This window comes from Squalius cephalus (genome assembly GCF_949319135.1).
Source record: "Squalius cephalus genome assembly, chromosome: 7".
In the NCBI taxonomy this organism is placed as follows: domain Eukaryota; kingdom Metazoa; phylum Chordata; class Actinopteri; order Cypriniformes; family Leuciscidae; genus Squalius; species Squalius cephalus.
Window position 1 is genome coordinate 40242328 of NC_137128.1, and position 20552 is coordinate 40262879.

Below are 20552 nucleotides of genomic sequence, written 5' to 3' on the forward strand. Positions count from 1 at the left end.
TTGGATTAGCCCAACCCACTGGAGAAGAGAGACAGACAGATTGAAGAAAGTAGGCTACTAGAAGGTTTGCTGAATATTATTACTTGATCTGGTTTGTTTAATAAACATTCTTTTTTTATTATAGTGGACGTGCCTTTTGTGTTTAAGAGTAAAAGCTTTAAGTTAATAGTCTATTCGTGTCTCGAAGCTGAGCTCCTATGTTCAGCCTCGCTCTGTGCGAGCTGCAATGAAATGATAGTGTCTGTCAGTTATTATAATACATATGACAAAAACAATTGTCTAAATTATGTTGCATATTCCTCAAAAGTTCTTGTGATGATGATATCACTAGTTGACAACATAGTACTATTTTCGGAAATCATAGGCTATGATATTGCGCGCAGATGCACGTGATGCAACGCTGCAGAGCCGACAGACTCGTGTGTCAGACTCATTTCAGTGCAAAATAATTAGGTCAAAAACTATTTAATATACTGCAAATAGCCTACTAGTTTTTTATGTTTATTTATAATTCATTTAGGCGGACAACAAGGCTACCAAGTACTGCGCACAGTGCGCAGCTAATTAATTTAACGTTTTTTTTTTTCCCTAACGTCATTTTTAGTCGAAAATTTCAGGACTTTAGTCGACCAAGATTTTCTTTGGTTGATTACAGCCCTAAAACCTACCCATCTCCACCCCCTGATCCCTAAACCCACCCCAACCCTAACCCATCTCCACCCCCTGATCCCTAAACCCACCCCTAACCCTAACCCATCTCCACCCCCTGATCCCTAAACCCACCCCTAACCCATCTCCACCCCCTGATCCCTAAACCCACCCCTAACCCTAACCCATCTCCACCCCCTGATCCCTAAACCCACCCCTAAACCTACCAATCTCCACCCCTTATATCTGGATCTAACTCCGCCCCCTGGATCTCGTGTACTGCAGTGAGGTGCTACTGGAAACATCAGCTTCTAAAACACAACATAACACTATGTAACCCTAACCCTGACCAGCAACGCTACTTATTCTCAATATCAGTGACTCTTAAAGACTGTCCCAGCTGAAGATATTATCTTAAAGACTGTACCATCTGCTAGAATGCTCTGAAGGTTCCTAAATGCTTTCAAATCTTCCAGAATGCTGCTCAAAAAGGGTGATAAACTGTTCCAGAATGAAGCAGATGGTGTTGGGCTTATCACAGCTGGTGAATGTGGCAGCTCACCCAACACATCTGACCACAGAACATGCGGATAGTTCCACAAAAACACAAGGTCACCATCAGATGCAGGCGCTTGGACATTTCAATGCTCCAAAGAGTTCTGAAAGGGACAGAACAGAATTGATAGCATAGGAGACTGCAAGAGACGAAAGGACTAGGAGAAACCGGCTGACGTCAATGTTCATTTCTTCTCATTAGGAATACTGATGTATTGTTAAGAGATAGAAAAATGAAAAGAGCCCCCGCTCCACACGTAAGAGAATACGTCAGAGAAATGAGTCAGAGAAAGGTGAAGGAGTATGGAGGGTGGGGAGAGAGAGACTGAATGAATCAATGGAGAGAAGGCTAATAAGTCTAAAGATGAGTTAGAGCAAAATAAACAAGAAAACATCAATAAAAGATGGTTTTGGATCTTCACGCTTATGTATATTAAAACAGAACTAAAACCAAAAATGGGTTTCAGGTCTGTTTTTAGTAGGTCAGGACTCGTGAGTAGCAGGACAAAAACAGTAAATAATAAAATAAAATGATAAAGAATTTGTTTTTTAAATTAAATAAATAATAATAAAACCATTATTGATATGTTTTCATAATTTTGTATAAATGCAAATAATAGTTATGAATAAAATAATCCATGAAAACTATTTTGTATAAGAGCAAATAATACAATTAAAATAAAATGATAATTATTATTAATGTTTTTTATTTTTCATTTAAATTAAATTATTAAAAAGATATTATAAAATAATATTATTTATAATTATAGTATATAATAATACAATTTATATAATACAGAATAATAAAAGTAAAATATAATACAATTTATTAAAAATAAGTACGAATAATACAATTATAAATAAAAGGGACAATTTTTTTTATTATAATTGTATGAATAACTAACACTGTTATGGCGCCTATTCACTATATTGTGTGACAAAAACATGATATAACAAAATATCTTCTTTTATGAAAATCTGAAGAAATGGATTTGCAACAACATGAGAGAGATTACATGACAAAATTAACTTTTGGTAAACTAGTAGCAATTAAAGCATAGCACTAACAACGCCAAGGTGATGGGTTCGATCTTCCCGCCCCCTCCTGTTCTCCTCAGGAGCTTGTTTTTTGTACTTTTTGTTTTAGCGCACACAATTAGGCGAGCGAGATAGAAAGGAAGAGAAACAAATGACATAAACAGTAGTTTTCCCATCCTTATTACAACCCACCTGCCACACACACTCTACACTTACAGAACAAGTGAACAAGAGAGATGAGTGAAAGACGTAAAGCAGAAGATCACCATGGAGACAAGGAGTCAAGCCAGATGGAAAAAAAGAGGGAGGAGGAGAGAGATTAAAGGGCAGAACTGGCCTTTAGACAACCACAGAGACATTATAGTGTCTCCTAAAGACATATCACAAATGAGATCTCCTTAAAGTCAACATGAAACCCACGGACCCTATTTACTTTTTAAAAGCCTATATGCTCAAGGTCTTTGTTCCGGCTGAAGTCACCAATATCCTTTATATTATTTAGTAATATAAAATGGCCATTCTGCTGCAAAGTGTGGGTACACTAATGCAGAAAAACAAACATCTATGAGTCATTCCCACACACTTTAGTACCTGTTATATTCACTCCATGACACACAGAGACCGCTGGGTATCGAGGGCCACTGAAGTGCCTGTCGGTTTCTGTTGACTCTGGAATTACAAGCCTTGATTGAGATTCCAGGAACCACACAACGCCGCTGTCAATCTCCCCGGCAACCAGAGATATTAGAGATGGGGGGGGGGGGGAAAGACAGAGGAAAAATTGAAAGAGAGCAAAGAGCACCATAGGGGACACAGAAAGTAAAAGAATTAATTGAGTGATCGATTTCATTGCTTGTATTTATGAGAATGACAGCAGTGAGACGATGCAGCCCTCCCTTTCTATTCTCATTGACATTCATCCTCTTCTCCCTCCCTCCGCCGTGCTGTCAGCCCATCCCAGCATACTGAACACGGCTCTGGATAACTGATGCTTTCATTGAGCCGAATCAAATCAACAGAACAGGCCAAGCATATAATCTCAACTCAAACTGTCAGTTTACAGAAAAGAACAAATCTGCTGTATTCTCAAAGCTCTGCTGCTTCAGTTCAGCTACATTAGTAGAATTACTCTACAAAACGCTGGGTTGTTTTAACCCAATTTTGGGTCAAATATGGACGTGTGGTTAAAAATGTAACCCAGCGGCTGGGTTTGTCCATATCTGACCCAAAGTAGGGTTGAAACAACCCAGCATTTTTTAACAGGGTAGTTGATTTAGTAGGCTATAGATTAAAGATATAGCACTGATTTTAACAAATGGCAAGTACCAAATAACCGGCATTGTTTGTGTTACAAACATGATCATGATTGAACTCAAATCATGAGACATGTTGAAGAGAGATGCGATATTAATTCTGTAAGTGAATTAAATAATGCTTGGAATGGTAGAATAGGCCCAAAATTATGACTTGGGTGCGTTTCAAACAGCTCCCTAGCTTCCTAGGTTGTGAATCCATCTATAGTGTACATGAAGATACAGGACCCTGGCTCACTACAAGTTTCATTCAGTTCACATCTAAATCCTTTTCCTTTAATCCTCCCTTATCGGGCTTATGCTACTCTGAGCAATGCCTGAACTTTGTATTTTGAGCACTTCTTGCGTTGTTTTTGCGTCTTCAAAATGACTCGCTTAATTTAGTCCTAAATTGTAAGTCGCTTTGGACAAAAGCGTCTGCTAAATGACTAAATGTAAATGTAAATCTAAGTTTCATTCTGATGCCTTTGAAATGCTTGTTTAACAGATCTTATTTTAGCCACTCAGCTGGTAACAGGTAAAGAACTAGACTAAAAAAAAAATCAGTTTCATCTGAAAACATAAAAGCATTCATTCATGCATCTCATTCGAAGTGATTAATGTGCAGAATCCTGCTTATACCCAGAGAATCCCTCGTCAACTCGCCTACACATCTTTCAGCCTATCAGATCATCCGTCACAGTCCACGCACACATGACTGTAACCTCCTGCTCACACCTCCACAACGCCTATTTATAGACAATTCCAGCAAGACGTGTTTCAGAGTCATCTCTTCAGTGTGATTTTCCCCATTCACGCTCTCTAGGTTCAGTTAGAATGATCATCACATCAACAGAAGAAAACACTAATATCATTAAGGGGAGAAAATGGAGAAATTCAATGAGTTATGGATTGATTTCCTTGTAATCTTATTTAGAAAGCAGGGAGGAGTTTTTAGAGAGCTTTTCAGGAGAACAGCTCTGCTGAAACCCAGCACTCCTTCTAATTGCTAATGGAAGTCAGTAGATATGTATTTTTTATGAATCAACAAACAGAAATAGAACGGATTGTTTGGTTTTACGGCCATGGAAACATCCCCAAATGCACACACACACACAGGCTTATGACTCATCTGATCATGTGACTGCTCCACTAACGTCAGGAGGGCCTGTCTCATCACCCCTCTTTCCCCAGAGAGCAGTCAGCTGACTGTGGGTTACCAGTCCAGAATCTGTATGTGCTAAAAACAGCTTTTAATGAAGAAATATATGCACCGTTCTGATTCTGTGCTGTCAGGGACTAATATGAATTTTTGCTGTATATGGTTCTCTGGAGATTAATAAAGATCTTGGTGTTAAATTACAGGTTCTTCAGGTCAGCACACTCTTAAAAATAAAGGTTCCAAAAGGGGGGGGGGGGGGGGGGGGGGGGGGGGGTTGATGCCATTGAAGAAATAATGCAATCCCTGCTGAAAAAACATCTAAAACCAGCCTAAAATGGTTGTCTGACTTTAGCTAATCTCCCAGTCTGGTTTTAGAGGGGTAAAGCTTGTTTAGCTGACCAGGCTGGTCTTGGGCTGGGAGACCAGCTAAAAGACCAACTGAAGACCAGCTTCTTCCAGCTTAAACCAGTCATATGTGTGTGTGTATATATATTTAATGCTCATTATATTATTCACATTTACCACAATCAAGCTCGAATGGAGTTTGGAGGTTTTTGAAAGGCGAAAGCTGGTAAGTGTTTTGTCCGTCATTAGAACGGGCATTGAATTACGTTTTCATCAACAAAACAAGTTATTAAGTGTATTGTAGCTATGTGTGGACGCTCAGTGTTTTCTGTCATTTGGCCAAAAGCTCATGTTATTTATGAAGTGATAGGCTGTTTAAGACGCACAGTGTCCACCCGGCTTAAGACACTCTTCTCCGCTCCTCAAATACATACATTAGACTTTATATAGTCATATATATTGTTTTGAGTAAAGAAAACGCTGTACTTATTCAAAAAAACCGTTTTTTATTTACCTTTTTGCATTGCAAACAGGCAGAGACGATCCAAACTGCGTGCGGCCCTTCTTCGATCACGTCACGATAGAGGCGGGGCGGAGTTATGAGGTTTCACTGACAGTTTGAGGAACCAATTGAATTATGAGGTATAGTCACAAGCTCTTTTAAACATTTTTTTAATTGGTTACATATTTTCAAAACCCACAGACAGACCTAAAGGGTGACCAGACGTAATGATTCATGATTTATTTATTTTTTTTAAATGAAGAAAAATGTGGAGATGGCGAGGACAGCGTAAAATTAAATATTTGTTATTAATTTATTAGGCAATTGACTACGAGTTTTAGCATGGAGTGACATAAAAAAAAAAAAAAAAAAAAAAAAAATTCTCATTGTAACTGGGAAAAGAATGCTTATGCATAAGATCAGGTTCTTCATGGAACCATACAGTAGATGCCAATAAATAACTTTTATGCATATTGGTTTCTAGGTTTTTTAAAGCACCATAACATGGATGGTTTTCAAAAAGAATAAACGTTCTAGTGAAGCTCTTTAAACATTCTCATGCAGCATAATCCTTTTTGGTTCTAAATAGGGTGTTTATTTTTAAGATTACAGAACAATGCACGGCTGTCTGGGTAAGCATGCCAAAAATAACAAACTCTTTTCTTTACTTTTTGTACTTGGAAACTGCAGCTAAATATACTTCAAATAATGTGCCTTGGGGGGCGACAAAGCTTTCTCCGCAGAGACTTCTGTCTGTGTTCCAGGAAAAGTGATCAAGTACAGATGAGTGTCATCTTGGCACTAATGTCACTAGGGCACCTAATTCAGCTGCTGACGGGCCCCCATCTGACGGATGCTCGGGACTGTATGTGTCCAGGGACAGTGAGAGAGATCCACAACCGACAGCTGTATATATATCAGAGGCCTTCCTCTCCCCAATGAGTCCCACGGTGTGCGTATGCGTGTGTGTGACTCATCGCCTGACGATTTAACTCTGTGACGCCTGTGTGTACAGAAAGACAATGAAGAAACCATTTTTTTTTACATTGCACGCCTATGCCTATTGTCATTTCTACTCAATTCAACTAATAAGATGGAAATAAAAAGTCACTAATGTATATCTGAAACAGAAATGTTTCATTTAGCAATTTCATTTACCATAGTTTGGGTTTTTTCACCATTGTAAAAAATAATAAAATTAAAGTAAAATAATAATATGCCTTAAAACTGTTAATGGGCTTCGGATTTTTTTCTGCAGTTTTGTGTGAATGGTTACCGTCGGTACGGATGCATGCACAGCCTCGGTATTGCGTGAGCATCGGTGACGCATTGATCAGGTGACGCCTCATATAGCGCGAGGAGCTGTCCGGTGCTGAAACACAACCGAAGCGCATTGAGAACACGGAGGACATGCTGTTCACGCTCATTCACATTCTCTGAGCTCTACACAAAAGGTACGACGGCTCATTTTAATTTTTGCAATCACGAAATGATGCTGTGTGAAGATAGTTAACGTATGACTAATCTGCTTTGAGAGGGTTAATAAGAAGTATTGCCTTTTTTCTTTTCTTTTCTTTACGGCTTTGCTTGATTAGATACTATCACTCATCATCAGCATCTCTCATCTCGAGCTTATCGGCTCGATTTCGTCTCGCAGAGATCAGTGAAATATATTCCGTCTCTCTTTTTTTTTTTAAATCGAGATTTGCTCTTAGAATGTGTTCTTGAAAAATATCAATAGATCTGTTCTTAAAGAATCGTATAGCCACAAGTGAAAGGTTACCTTGACAACAGGCGGTGACTCATCCAGTGCTGTTGTCTTTTAAAAACATGTTGTGTTCTGACTGAGCTCATTGCTGCTCTGGCGCTTGGAGCGTCTCTTCTGATCGGTCTTGGAAACAATTTTGGGTCGTAAAAAAAACTCAAAGTAGTTTCTCCGCATAGGTAGTTAAACTTAAAACAGAATTTTACATTTCAAGATTTTAGCTACGTTGCATGCATTGTTTTTAAACCAAGATTGCAACATAAATAAAAAGATTGCATGGGGTAACTAGTTTTATGCTTGTTTATCCCTAGGTGGTATGATGATGTCACTACCGAAACTGTCCGTCAGAGGGGTGGTGGTCCTGCTCGCTACCCTCCTCCAAACACTAACCGTGCAGGGCGCCTCAGTGCGCCACCATCGCCTGCGAGGCGGAGACCAGGGTGGCTTCCTCGCACCCAGCTCTGATATGATCAAAGCCCTGGAGTACATCGAAAGCTTGAAGCAGAGAGCCGATGGACCAGAGAGCCCAACCGGAGACTATGACGAGGTGGACAAATTCCGATTTCTAGTGCAGCTCGCCTCCCTGCAGGACGAGAACGTGCCCACGCGTGAGGATGCCACCCATTGGCCTGAAAACAAGGTGCCACAGTGGGTTCGATCTTTGCTGCGGATGCTGGAACAGACCGGAGAGAGCCCGGAAAGCCAGCCAGCGCCTGGAAGTGAGCGGCGTCTTCACAAGAGCAGGCGCCCATTGCCAGACACAGAGAGCCCTGTTGGAGACTACGCGGGCTTTGTGAAGCCGCACAAGAAGTACCCGTTGATGTTTGAGGATGAGGAGAACCACAGGGATAACAAGCGGGCTACTGAGGACTTGGATGAGCAGTACACTCCTCAGAGCCTCGCCAACATGCGCTCTATATTCGAGGAGCTTGGTAAACTGACCGCCGCGCAGAACCAGAAGCGAGAGAACCAGGATGACGAAGACGGCGAAGACGACGATGACCTCTACAGGGTTAGGAGCCTGGCGTACGAGGACGTGACCGGAGGGGAGGAATGGGTGCCATTAGAGGAGCAGCTCGAGACGGAGGAGGTAGTAAAAGGAAGCCATGAAGAATATGAACGAGGGCTAGGAGACAACGGCGAGCAGGGCGAGGTCATTGAAAGACGAGCTAGTCCCACAGAAGAGGACGACGAGAACCCAGACGATGACACAAAACTCGTGGATTACTACCTGTTGAAGGTCTTGGAGATGACTGACCAAGCACAAAAACGGGACCTGATGGAAGGACGGAGACGGCTACAATCCCGGCCCTCTCTAATGGACCCAAGGGCAATTAAACAACTTCTGTCTGCCATTTCAATGAAGCTCCAGGTGCCTCCAGAGGACCTGGTTGGAATGCTCTTCATGGAGGAAACCAGAAAACAACAACAACGCCTTCCTGAGAACCAGCTGGCTAGGAAGCCCAGCCAACCTCGGTACAAGAGCCGGGTCATCAAGTATTACAACGGTCGACAGCCTGAAGTCACAGTGAGCGATATCCCTCATGATGTCAAAACTGAGGATATCCTGAAAGTGCTTGGGTTAGGGAATCTGGCCAACAAGAATGCTAAATATTCTTTGCTGAAGCAAAGGCCCTACAAAACAGCCATGGCAAAGTACTTCAACCCAAGCGGAAGACGGGGAGGCTTGTTCCTGTCCGAGTTAAACAAAGCTCCAAGCAAAAGAAAAGATGATTACGATGATGATGCAGTGGATGAGGACGAAGAGTCAACCTTCCTCGCAGCCAAACTCTTGACCGAGTACCCCGATACCAGCTCGAGCGATCGCAAGAGAGCTATTGATTCCACCGTGAATGGACAGTTGCCTTATGAAATGTATGAGGAGGCCATGAAAGATTTCTTTGATCAGGTTGATAATGGGAAAAGCACGCTCACCAAAAGAGACACCCAAGGGAAAGAGGAGGCCGAGGTGCCCCAAAAGCCACCCACTCAAGATTCAGTACAGGAGACCGTAGACCAAACCCCACCAGTGTCTGGAACAGAAGAGGGTAAAGAGTATCATGGGAAAATGGTTGCAGGAATGTGAAGAGCCTGAGCGTGCATTATTCCCCCCCTGCTCCTATTCTGACAAGTCCCGCCCCTTGACCTTTTAACTCTTTGATATGGTTGCCATGGCTACCTGAACGACTTCTGAACTGTCCAAATTGCAAACTGCTTGTAAGAAGCACCTACTAGCCAATCCTGCCACTCAAGGGACTTGTACGAGTATGAACAGGGGGGACGGGGGACGGTTACCTGTGGGACGACATGCCTATTTCTCCTCAAAAGATATAAAAAAAAAAAATAAAAAAAAAAAGGTAAACAGTTTAAAGTGCTTTAGTTTTCATGGAATTCTATATGATGTAAATACATATATGGTATATCAATATGCGGGAGTTCAAGTGTATTTTGTCGTTTATGAATTGGTGGTCCTCGAAATGTTTTCTTGTTCCTTTTGTTGGTATCAAGAGAATGTTCCTGTAGTCGTAGGACTCCGCTTGCTGCAATCTTTACATGCCATTTCATTATCAAACCAATAAAGATGGATGTGATTCCCATTTATAAATCATTTTGTACGTGTTCCAAAGTGTGAGAAGAGAAACATGAATAAAGCATTACCGTATTATTTTTCCTCTCGCTGTATTGTGCTGCCTTATTACAGTTATGCATGATTCAACACAAAAACACTTCAAACTTAAGAAACATGATGCCTGTCTGTGCCGAGCTGGATTAAGAAAAAGAAGAAAAATAAATATGAATCGCATATTAAAAAGCCAGGACCTAAAATAGTGGCAAGTTTAGTCTCATAATAAGAGACATCAATCCACTGCAGTGCACAAAAATTGCTGGAAGGATTTTAGAAAGCACCTGATGCATTTCATTAAAGAAAATTGAGGCAAACACTTGACTGAGACTGAATCATATCACAAAGACAATTTTATTAAGACAATATCAACAAAGTGTGCTCACAAAGCAGCGTTAATATTCTTCAAAAGTGTTTTTTTTTTTTTCTTGTGCTAAATGTCTCCTGAGACATGCAACATGTTAAATAACATGAAAAGGCACTTAACTAAGCTTTAAGGTTATTGCAAATATTTGATTATTATATAAAAAATCATTTTGGTATAAAAGTTGAAATTTAGTGCATCATCTTTGAAATTCTGTATTACATTTATCTAGAAGTTGACAAAAAAAATAATTCAATTCAAAAATACCACATGAACCCTGATTCAGTTATATTAAACTTGAGTGGAATAGAGAAGGATGTTTATACCAGCACTGAAGAAGAAAAAAAAAAAAACAATAAATAAAAACATTCTTATGCAGCCCTCATGAATAAAGTCTGTAACTTGCAATGAAAAATTGTGCCCTGAGTGAAGGACACAACCTACACTGCGGAGGCATTTTTCTTTCCCTTTTGTCACCTCGCATCACGTCTGCTGCTGTCAGAAGGCTGGTTTGCTCATGTATTCTTCCATCGTCTGAAGAGAAGAAAACAGGCACATAACTGATTACCATAATGTGAAGTGACATTTTCAGCTTCCCTTGCCGCACAGAGGTTAACTCTCCTTCAGATGTATGGACCCTGCTTATTAGAATGATATATGGACAACAAATGATTAGATGTTATATGGGTTTTAAAGGAACAGTTCACTCAAACATTCAAATTCTGTCTTCATTTATTCACCCTCATTTCATTTATACCCCCTATGCCATATTCCTATAAGAGTAAATAATTATTTTCATTTTTGGGTGAACTATTCTTTTAATGTGGTCTGGTTTATTTGAGGCATGCTGGGAAAGCTGGAGTTTAGTAGCGCTGCTGAGAGCTGCTCTGTAAAACCATCACACTGACATCCGTTTATTTCTCACTCTCTCTCTTGTTGTCAAATCAATAATGTTTTATGAAGGTGATGGCTAAAGTAGAGCTCTATAAGTGGGCAGCACCTTTAAAACAGCCGTAGGTTCTCCAATCTGAAATGTTCGGCTCAGAAACAATGATTGAGATTGTATTGCCCTATGTCCTATCATTAATTAATTCAGCTAATTATTTTAAGGAATTTTGCACAATTTTATCCTTTTTCAATACCATTGAACAAATGAATCTTCATTTTTAGCTTCATTTTTCAAACGAATTAAACTGAATGCAGATAACATTTAGTGCGTCACCTCTTGCAGCATATCTGATGCCTCTACGGACTTCGCAATAGACTGTTTAGACGTCTCCTGGATCTCTCCGCCCATCAGAAACTCATCCAGGATGAAATAAGCCTTCTCAAAGTTAAAGATAATGTCCAGCTCACACACCTGCAAGATAATATTACACAGACAGAAATTGGTAAAACAAAAAATAAAATAAGAGAGTAAAGAATAAAATTCTGTGTTCAGTGAGGTCTATGCAAAAAATAAATGAATAAAAGAAGTCTCTTATGCTCACCAAGGATACATTTATTTGATCAAAAATACAGTAAAAACAGTAATATTGCGAAATATTACAAATAAAAAAACTTTTCCAGTTGAATGTATTTTAAAAGTTTTTAGAGTCACATGATCCTTCAGAAATCATTCTAATATGCTGTTTTGCTGCTTAGGTAACATTTCTTATTATCAATGCTGAAAACAGTTGGAAATGGAGATACTTTTTCAGGATTTTTTGATGAATAGAAAGTTCAATGAACAGCATTTATTAGCTAAATCATGTTTTAAATAGAAATCTTTTGTAACATTATAAATATATTCACTGTCACTTTTGATCAATTTAATGCATCCTTGATAAATAACAGTAATTTCTCTCTTACAACAAATATTTGAATGGTATCATTGTTTCCACAAAAACTGTAACATTGATAAAAATGAGAAATGTTTCTTGAACAGCAAATCAGCATATTAGAATGATTTCTGAAGGATCATGTGGCACTAAACACAGGAGTAATGATGCTGAAAGTTTAGCTTTGCCATCACAGGAATTTCTACATTTATTAAAATAGAAAACAAGAATTTTAAATTGTAATAATATTTCACAATATTACGTTTTTTTTTTTTTATATCAAATTAAATTTAGCCTTGGTGAGCATGAGAGGCTTCTTTCAAAAACATAAAAAAAAAATGTTTCCAAACTTTTGATAGGTACTAGTACTATATACTGTATATTGTACCGTGTCATTTATCAAATATATCGAATATTTGCTCTAGAGACGAGAAATAAAGAAACCGGATATATTTACATTGCCAAAGTATTTGTCGAGTAGCTCCACATAACGGTGCAGGATCTCTAAAGCCAGAAGCTCATTATCCTGATTCTCCAAACCACAGCAGAAATACAGACTGGCATACCTAGAAACAAGTGGAAAAACACATATAGACGAACATTTATTTATATTTATACAAAGGGTACACCCAACCATGATTTGACATAACATGGACAGCAGCAGTTGCTTTTAGAGTTTTTGAAAATAGTGCACACTATCCTCACAATTGCCACCTACAGTCCCAGTAATACAAGTGCTGGCATAGCAAACCTCCATATTTATAAAGGTCAACCTAGGAAAACAACAGGAATAAACAGAGAAACAGGTTAAAAAAGGTGTGAAATACAGATCTGAACCAGACGAGTGTGAGTAACAGGCTCTCAGGAACAAGTGTGAAGACTCGCTCTCAGAAACACGACAGTTTCAGTGCTTGACAGAAGGATTTGATGCAGCATAAAAATCTGGGCTGTGACCAAGAATATAGCCAGGTTCTGAAGCATTCAAGTCTACAAGCAAACTTAAACATCTTTTCTCAAAAATACTTCTTCAATGTTTTTCTTCACATCTTATATTCAGCAAATACTGTTTTTAAGACATTTTCTACTATATAGGGTTGACTATGGTTCTTTATAAGTTAAACATACATTCAGGAATGTAACACTCACTTTTTATGATCAAACCAATTCCCTGTCCTGTTTTACTTAGTTTGAATGTCACATTAGTGAAATGGATTGTAAATTAAATTTTATGGTGACTATAATGTTCAGAGGTGGCATTAAACATTTTCTTGTACAGCTGTTTAATTTTAAGGGCGCTTTATTCAATACAGATTGTTTCAAAGCAGCTTAACAATGATAACAGGAAAATAAGTTCTAAAAGGAAATATTCTGATTATATTATATAACTGAATTGTGATTATAAATTCAAGCAAAACACTACAATTTCCAAGTTTGAGTATATATGTCCACTTTCAGACACTTTCATTATGAATCAGGGCTTGACATTAACGACCTCCAACCTGCCAAATGCGGTTGGATTTCAGCAGTGACGTGTGATGCAGTTACTCCTACTATCCAGTTTGGCGAAATACATTTTATAATATATAATATAATATAATATATACATTTTTCAATTGCAGTCTTATAAAAAAGCATCAGCAATATTAAACTAAGTGCAATGTAGTGTTGTCAAAAATATTGATTTTTCGAAACATATTCATACTAAAATATCTGATTTTAGTAGGCACATGATCCTTCAGAAATCATTCTAATATGCTCATTTGCTGCTTAGGTAACATTTCTTATTATTATCAATGCTGAAATGCTCTTTTTCGCTGCTTATTGCGCTTAAAGTCCCCGTGAGCCGGAATTTGCAAACGACTTTTCTCCAGTGTCATGACGTATTTCCAAGTGAAACGGAATATTGAACAGAGGGCAGGGTTTTACTCTAGCGCTCCTCCTCTCCATCTCTCACTCATAGCAGACTAACGGTTTGAGGGGAGTGGTTAAGCGTTTTCAACCCAAGCCGTCAAACCTACATCATCAGAAAAAGACGCCATTCCAGACCGGAAGTAACTTTTCAGATTTTGATTAAAGATTACCATGGTAAAAAAAAATTTTTTTATATATTTACTTGCACGGATTAATTGTTCACCACAAGACTAGTAATATGCGCTAACAAAGTAAATAGGGTCAATTCTGATTTCATGGGGACTTTAAACAGTCAAATGGTCTTGGTGAGTATTCATGTAAACACAGTCAGTTGTGTTTTCAGAGAGCGTAAACAGTTGAGAAAGAAAACACGTGTAACAGAATGATGGATCCGTGTGTCAGGTGTTAAAGTGAGAGTGAGTGCCAAATTATGAGATATATATATATATATATATATAAGGCAGTTTTTCCCCATGGTGTCGATGTCAAAATTGTGGCCAGTGAAAATGCTAAGTGGCTATTAACTTTGGAAAACCACTAGCCACAGTGGCTGGTGAGCAAAACAGATAATGTCAAGCCCTGGTTGTGGGGTAATAGGGGGCCATTGTGTAGGAAGCAGACACTAGTTTTCACTGGAAAACAAGGAGGACTTAGATAGTGGCATGTCATCAGTTAATGACATCAGTAATAGCAGGAGAACCGGACTGAACTGGTTTAAAAACTACAACACAGGATGAAGTAGCAAACCCTATTAAAAAATGTTGAAAGCATAGAAAACATTGCATGTGGTATTTTAATTAGACCACATAAGATCCTGACTGCTGACTAGGTGTCTGCTTTGCAAGAATTTAGTTTTCTGCTCACACCTATGTATGACTAATGACCAAACATGAGAGCCTAGCAGCTGGGGGTTTAATTAATGCTGAATCTAAAGCCACCGTCAGTTTGTTTGAAGCCAGCATGTTCTTTTACAATACACATGCGAGGAACACGTGTTTGTTCCGAAATGTATTCCAACGAGACATTCGCCTTTGGCCTGGGTTAAAGGGATAGTTCACTTTGAAATTAAATGTTGGTATGTTTTAGCTTACCTCAAGGGCATCCAAGATGTAGGTGTCTTCGTTTCCGCAGTAGTTTCAATTTTGATATTTTTAAGTCAAACCGTTCTTACGATGTGTACTTACAAATGTGTACTTACGATGGGGAATTGTTTAATTTGGACTTCTCTGTGCATGCTCTTTGAGGTGGTGACCATAGACCTGCATTATATGACTGACGGACAAGAACGGTTTGACCTAAAAATATCAAAATTGAAACTACTGTGGAAACAAAGACACCTACATCTTGGATGCCCTTCAGGTAAGCTAAAACATACCAAAATTTAATTTCAAAGTGAACTATCCCTTTAAATGCTCACCTCTTATAGACAATCTTCAGGTCCTTCCAGTGCATGAAGTTGCATGTGCGTGGTTTCCGTGCCAACACCATAGTGGTCATGTCCTTCACAATCTTCTTCCTCTCTCTCTCCGGCAGGGGCAGGAACCATTTCTGCAGACGTAACTTCCCCTGACGACTGAACAGCAACAGGAAATGCATCTGTTGGGAAAACATTCAATTAAAATGCATATTCTGCTAATGATGGTTTCATTCTTACTTCATTTGGAAAGGGTCTTGTGCTTAGTGGTTAATGATCCAGGTTGGTTACACAAAGGTTGTAGGTTCAAACCCCAGAGGTTAACGAGTTACTAACACTGAGCCTTTGAGCACACCCATGAGAAAGCCTGCAGTAAAAATACAAAGTCACTCTGGATAAGTGCCATTGCTAAATTATGCATGAACAATCCTTTACTTTTCATTTTTAAATGAATGTTTTTTGTATTGGTCTGTATTAAATATACAATTAATAGCCTACATCACAGACACCTGCAACTGTTTTAATGCATTCAAAAGTGCATTTTAAATAAAAAATCTTTATGCAGGGGTTTACTGCAGATGCTGCTGGGAAGCAGATGGCGAGAGAAATTCTGCAACACTGCAGGTGAACAAGGGGCTTTCACACCAAAGTCAAAAATATTCAAGTGGGAGGACTTCATTCTGTGCCTACTTTGTAAAATCATAGTGAATATTATAAAGTGTACCTGTTTCTTTAGTTTTTACATGCCATCAGCCACTTTCTCACATGAACAACACCATCAAATTGTCCAAGATCAACTATTCACGTATGCACCAAAACTCTGCTGACAATTATATTTGAACAGCTGTGCTGGAAATACAGCAGGACCTTAAAGAAATCTTTTACAGCAGTCTGTCAACTAATTTCATTGAGAGAAGCTTTTTAATTTCAGCATCTGTCCAATTTGACCACTTCTTTCAAAAACACTCACAGTTTTTGACTGACATCTCAGTGTTACAAATAAACTGTATGGAGTTTTTGCACCAGTTTCTTCAGATTGGCTTAAAGTATTTGACAGCAGACTTCATGCTTCAAAGCTTACTAAACTTTTACATGCTCAATCGATGAAATAAAACCTTTTTGGCAGGGCTGATGAAACGCATTTGTAATTTCTAAATATTTTTCTCTCAAAAGTGCAAAAATAATCTTTATTTTAGCTAGCCTAGCGCACACATGCATGTTGAGTTGTGGTGCTCACACGAGAGAAGCGGGTTCACATCTGGCCTGCATTTTGTTCTAATCGCATTTTCATAATTTCCTGTCTCCTGTCTTTCTGTGTTTGTGTAACAACAGTTGAAAAAGCCCACAGATCCGATTTCAGAAACCATCTCAGACAGAGAACTATGGCTAACCTTTCCCCGTCACACAAACCAAATCGATGCAAGACTCAATATCCATAAAACAAAGAGCCACTGTCAACCACAGGATTGACTTCTATGTGAATCTTTTCCACACAAGAACTAATCAGCTCAATGTAACGATACTGAGAACAAAATCTCAGGGAACGCATCCTAATTTCACCTCCCCCTCCTCTCACTTTTGCACAGAAATCTGGCAACGCTTGAAAAAGCCTTGTCTGCTCACATAGACAAACGTCACGACTGGGCAGAGAATATGTGAGTCTCTCATTGTGATTCACACAAACCTGCAATAAGCTGCTATTTTCACTGACTTCTCAGGTCACAAGCCACACCGACAACTATTAACAGAAACTATTACACAGAAACCTGAGTCACACTTCTGAAACTAGATTAAAAAACAAAAACTAGAACTGGGGTGTTCACTTTTATTGCTGGAAAAGGGTAATTCACAAGAAAAACTTCACAGAAATGAGTAATGACGTGCAATAAAGCAGCATGCAATACAAAGACCTTCATAACAATTGGGCAAATAATAAATAGTTCTTTAGATGAGAGCTGTGCAACAGCCATTAAATATTATATATATATATATAAAATATATATATATATATATTTACAACAAAAGGTGCACAATATAAAACACTGTCATTGAACTAATTAACTGAAGGCACTTTAAAAGTTAAATGAAACTAGTAGATCTGAGTGAAAAAACTTTTTAACAAGAAATAAACCTTGAGTGGGACTAGATATTGTCCATTGGGAATTGATCGGGTCAATGTGGTTAGCTATTGCTGTGATGTCATGTGAGTGACAGGTTGTCCCGCCCTCATGCCAGTGAACACATCATCAGAGGAAAGAAGATGTGTCGCTGCAAGAGGGAGGAGAAGTTACTTTGATTAAAGATTACGAGGGCACACAAATTAAATAATCATGTGCAAGGATAAATCATTTATAATACTGCAATATTCCATAAAATGATTTCATGGTGACTTTAAATTGTTTTCATGACTCAATTAATTACACTGCCAAAAGTTACAAAATGTCACCTCAAAATTAGATTAAAAGTGCAAATTACTGTTTTAATTTCCAAGATGTTGATTGGATGCCAATTGCTCAATGAAACATAACATTATGAGGTCATATGAAAACAATATATACTGTTCTAAATATTTATTGATTGTTGCATTGCATAACTGTTACAAAAGCAGCAACTACACAGTATAACTATCCCATTACACTTGAATTACAGGTACAATTCTCCTGGAGCAAGCTAGGGTTATCTGAAACTATTGGATGAGAACAAAACTGTTACAGAATTGAATTAAATCAACGATGAACTGAGAATAACGGTACTATTATTGTCTTCTGTGGAGCTGCTTATAGCTCAATTTAACACATTTTAAAATTGATGAACACAGTTATTGATCTGAATTGAACCAACATTGAACTGACTTCATCTGAATAATGGCACTGTATTTTCTAGACCTGCTTTACAGCCGAACTGAATTGTGTTTGCATCACTGAATTCCTGTTTATCCCTCTGAAGCTGCTTTGAAACAATCTGTATTGTATAAAGCCCTATATAAATAAAGGTGACATGACGTAAGTGAAAAAGCACAATGGTGGTGACTCAATGCTCATGCCTCGGGGCTCGGACCATCAAGAAGCAACCAATTACTGAATCTGATGCTGCAAGCAACTCATTTTGCTCTCAAACACATATGCAAACAGATGCAGAAACACCAGGTGGGCAAACTGAACCGTCAGCTGCTTCATTGTTACGACAGAAGCATGCTGGCAAAGAGTATATTTGCTTCCTAGGAAAATCCTGAGAGGGACGAAAGATGAAAACACAAGGAAAAAACAAGGAAACAGAAGTATATGCACTGCGTCTGGTCTACTATTGTGCTCCAGAGGAAAACGATTCTCTGAAGCCTTTCTTTATCATGGCACACCCATCAGACGACAACAGGAAAAGAAATGAGATAGGAAATAGCGTGCTGCAGCTATTAAGTTACACACATCTTTATTACTACATTCCTCACACACACTCCTCTCTCTCACTCTCCCACACACAAAGTTTCGCTGGGGGAAGGTTTGAATGAAGCTCTGAGCTTCCTCTTGAGTTCCTGCTTTGATTTCAGTTCTCTGATGCTCTGATTTCATTTTCCTTCTATTGTTGGAGTCGACGCAGCTGCGAGCGGCTACAGCACACAGGAGAACGTGCTTACAAACACACTCGCTGGCTTTACTGCTGCGGTTTAAATGAGATTCTGCAGTGTGTTGTTATCTCTTTGAAATTAAAAGGGCCACTTCTGCATCACTTGTAATTACTCTGAAGCATACAGACAGTATAAGATGATGTGTTGTCAGAGCTGTGTTGTTTAATCTGGAGAGCTTTTGCAAACACTTACCAGAATTAAACAAAAATAAACTAAAAGCTAAAAAAAGGCGTTGCAACTTAAATTATATATTTTAATAATTTATTTGTATGTTTAACACTTTTTTGTTATTATAAATATATATGTAAGAGAGAGAAAGAGAAAGCAAGGATGCATTTTTTTTTTTTTTTTAAGTATTGATATTAAAACAGCTATAAAAAATTTAATAATATTAATAAATAATGGCCTGTTTTCACAGAGAGGGCTTTGACTAAGCCAGGATTAAGCCTTAGTTTAATTAGGACAATTAAGTAGCTTTTATAAACTGCCTTAGAAAAAAAACCTTACTGGTGTGCATCTTGAGAGAGAAAAATGGCACTGACATATTAAGATATGCCAGTACAAGTTGCTTTGAGTTAAAACAGCTCAAACATGCATTTTAGTCTGGGACTAGGCTTCAGCCTTGCCTGTGAAGCTGGGGGTATATATTTTAATTTTGATATTATTGTTACTCAATATTTAATAATGACAAATACTATTAAATTAGTAATATAATATTGTAATTGGTTTGTAAAGTACTCTTCACTCATTCTTCTCCATTCTTGGAAACATTAACCAGAAAATTGACTTTACAGAGGAACAGAAAGTGCCTCAGCAGAAGTCAAACACACAGTGGCCCTATTTGAACAACAGATAATAGGGTTTACCTGGCTGCCAAATCAAGTCACTTAAACCAGGACTTTGCATACAAGGTGTCTAGATACAAAATGTTCCTAAGAGAGTCAAGATCCAAACGTTCAATATCAAGGGAAACAAACCAGCCAACCAACCGGTTTATCCAGACAGATGAGATGACATCACAGAAACGACACTATTAAATCCTCCTGCTACGGCATTTAAGTGACATCCGATTAATTTGTTTAGACTTTAAATAAAATTGCTATAGGTGAATTACAGCAGTTCTAAATGACTCTGTTTTATTTAGTCAGTAATAAAAAAGCAGCATGAAGAACGGAAGTATTAAAGTCCGCAGGTGCACTCGCGTATACGTCCGGACAGGTGCACGAGCACAACCTGTGGAAGAAATTACCCGTCACCCAACATATGGGATCTAAAATTGAGCTTTTAGGCGAGTGAAAAAAGTACTGTCTAACTTACCATCTTGAAGTAAGAAATAGGGAAGGCGTGTCGAAATCCACTAAATTCCTACTCACTTCCCGGCTGGTCAGGGCCGGAATCATCTCTGCCCTTCCCAACTGTTAGGAGAGTGAAGCTGCGCATGCGCAGATGCGTAGCTGAGCTCACGGCTCTGTTATCGCCTCCACTATCTGA

At 38.6% G+C, this 20552-nt stretch overlaps 2 protein-coding genes and 1 long non-coding RNA gene across 4 annotated transcripts in view; 1 reads left to right on the forward strand and 2 right to left on the reverse strand.

The window, feature by feature from the left end:
- LOC307161536 overlaps positions 1-5612 on the reverse strand; it is a 26898-nt gene extending 21286 nt beyond the window's left edge. For both annotated transcript variants that reach the window (XR_013821749.1, XR_013821750.1), the window contains exons 1-2: positions 5555-5612; positions 2833-2965 (exon numbers count right to left, since the gene is read on the reverse strand). This is a non-coding gene — a long non-coding RNA (uncharacterized lncRNA). The remainder of the gene's footprint in view (positions 1-2832; positions 2966-5554) is intronic.
- A 1287-nt stretch (positions 5613-6899) lies between these two features.
- Positions 6900-9978, forward strand: scg2b (secretogranin II b). The gene is made up of 2 exons (XM_079875900.1): positions 6900-6996; positions 7619-9978. The coding sequence occupies exon 2, from the start codon at positions 7624-7626 to the stop codon at positions 9391-9393; it is 1770 nt and encodes a 589-aa protein (XP_079732026.1). The 5' UTR covers positions 6900-6996; positions 7619-7623; the 3' UTR covers positions 9394-9978.
- Positions 9979-10256: 278 nt separating this feature from the next.
- Positions 10257-20550, reverse strand: ap1s3b (adaptor related protein complex 1 subunit sigma 3b). The gene is made up of 5 exons (XM_079875901.1): positions 20379-20550; positions 15443-15621; positions 12572-12680; positions 11517-11654; positions 10257-10828 (listed from the first exon to the last, which is right to left on the reverse strand). Exons 1-5 carry the CDS (start codon positions 20379-20381, stop codon positions 10793-10795), a joined length of 465 nt encoding a protein of 154 aa, XP_079732027.1. The 5' UTR covers positions 20382-20550; the 3' UTR covers positions 10257-10792.
- Between the last annotated feature and the right edge of the window lie 2 nt (positions 20551-20552).

Bases quoted from the DNA above. Each gene is read 5' to 3' on its own strand.
- ap1s3b (XM_079875901.1), bottom strand. The intron at 12,681-15,442 runs GTGAGCATTTAA...ACTTGTTTCTAG, and splicing joins CTGAAGATTGTCTATAAGAG to GTATGCCAGTCTGTATTTCT. The intron at 11,655-12,571 runs GTAAATATATCC...ATTATCTTGCAG, and splicing joins TCGACAAATACTTTGGCAAT to GTGTGTGAGCTGGACATTAT.
- scg2b (XM_079875900.1), top strand. From the start codon at position 7,624: ATGATGATGTCACTACCGAAACTGTCCGTCAGAGGGGTGGTGGTCCTG.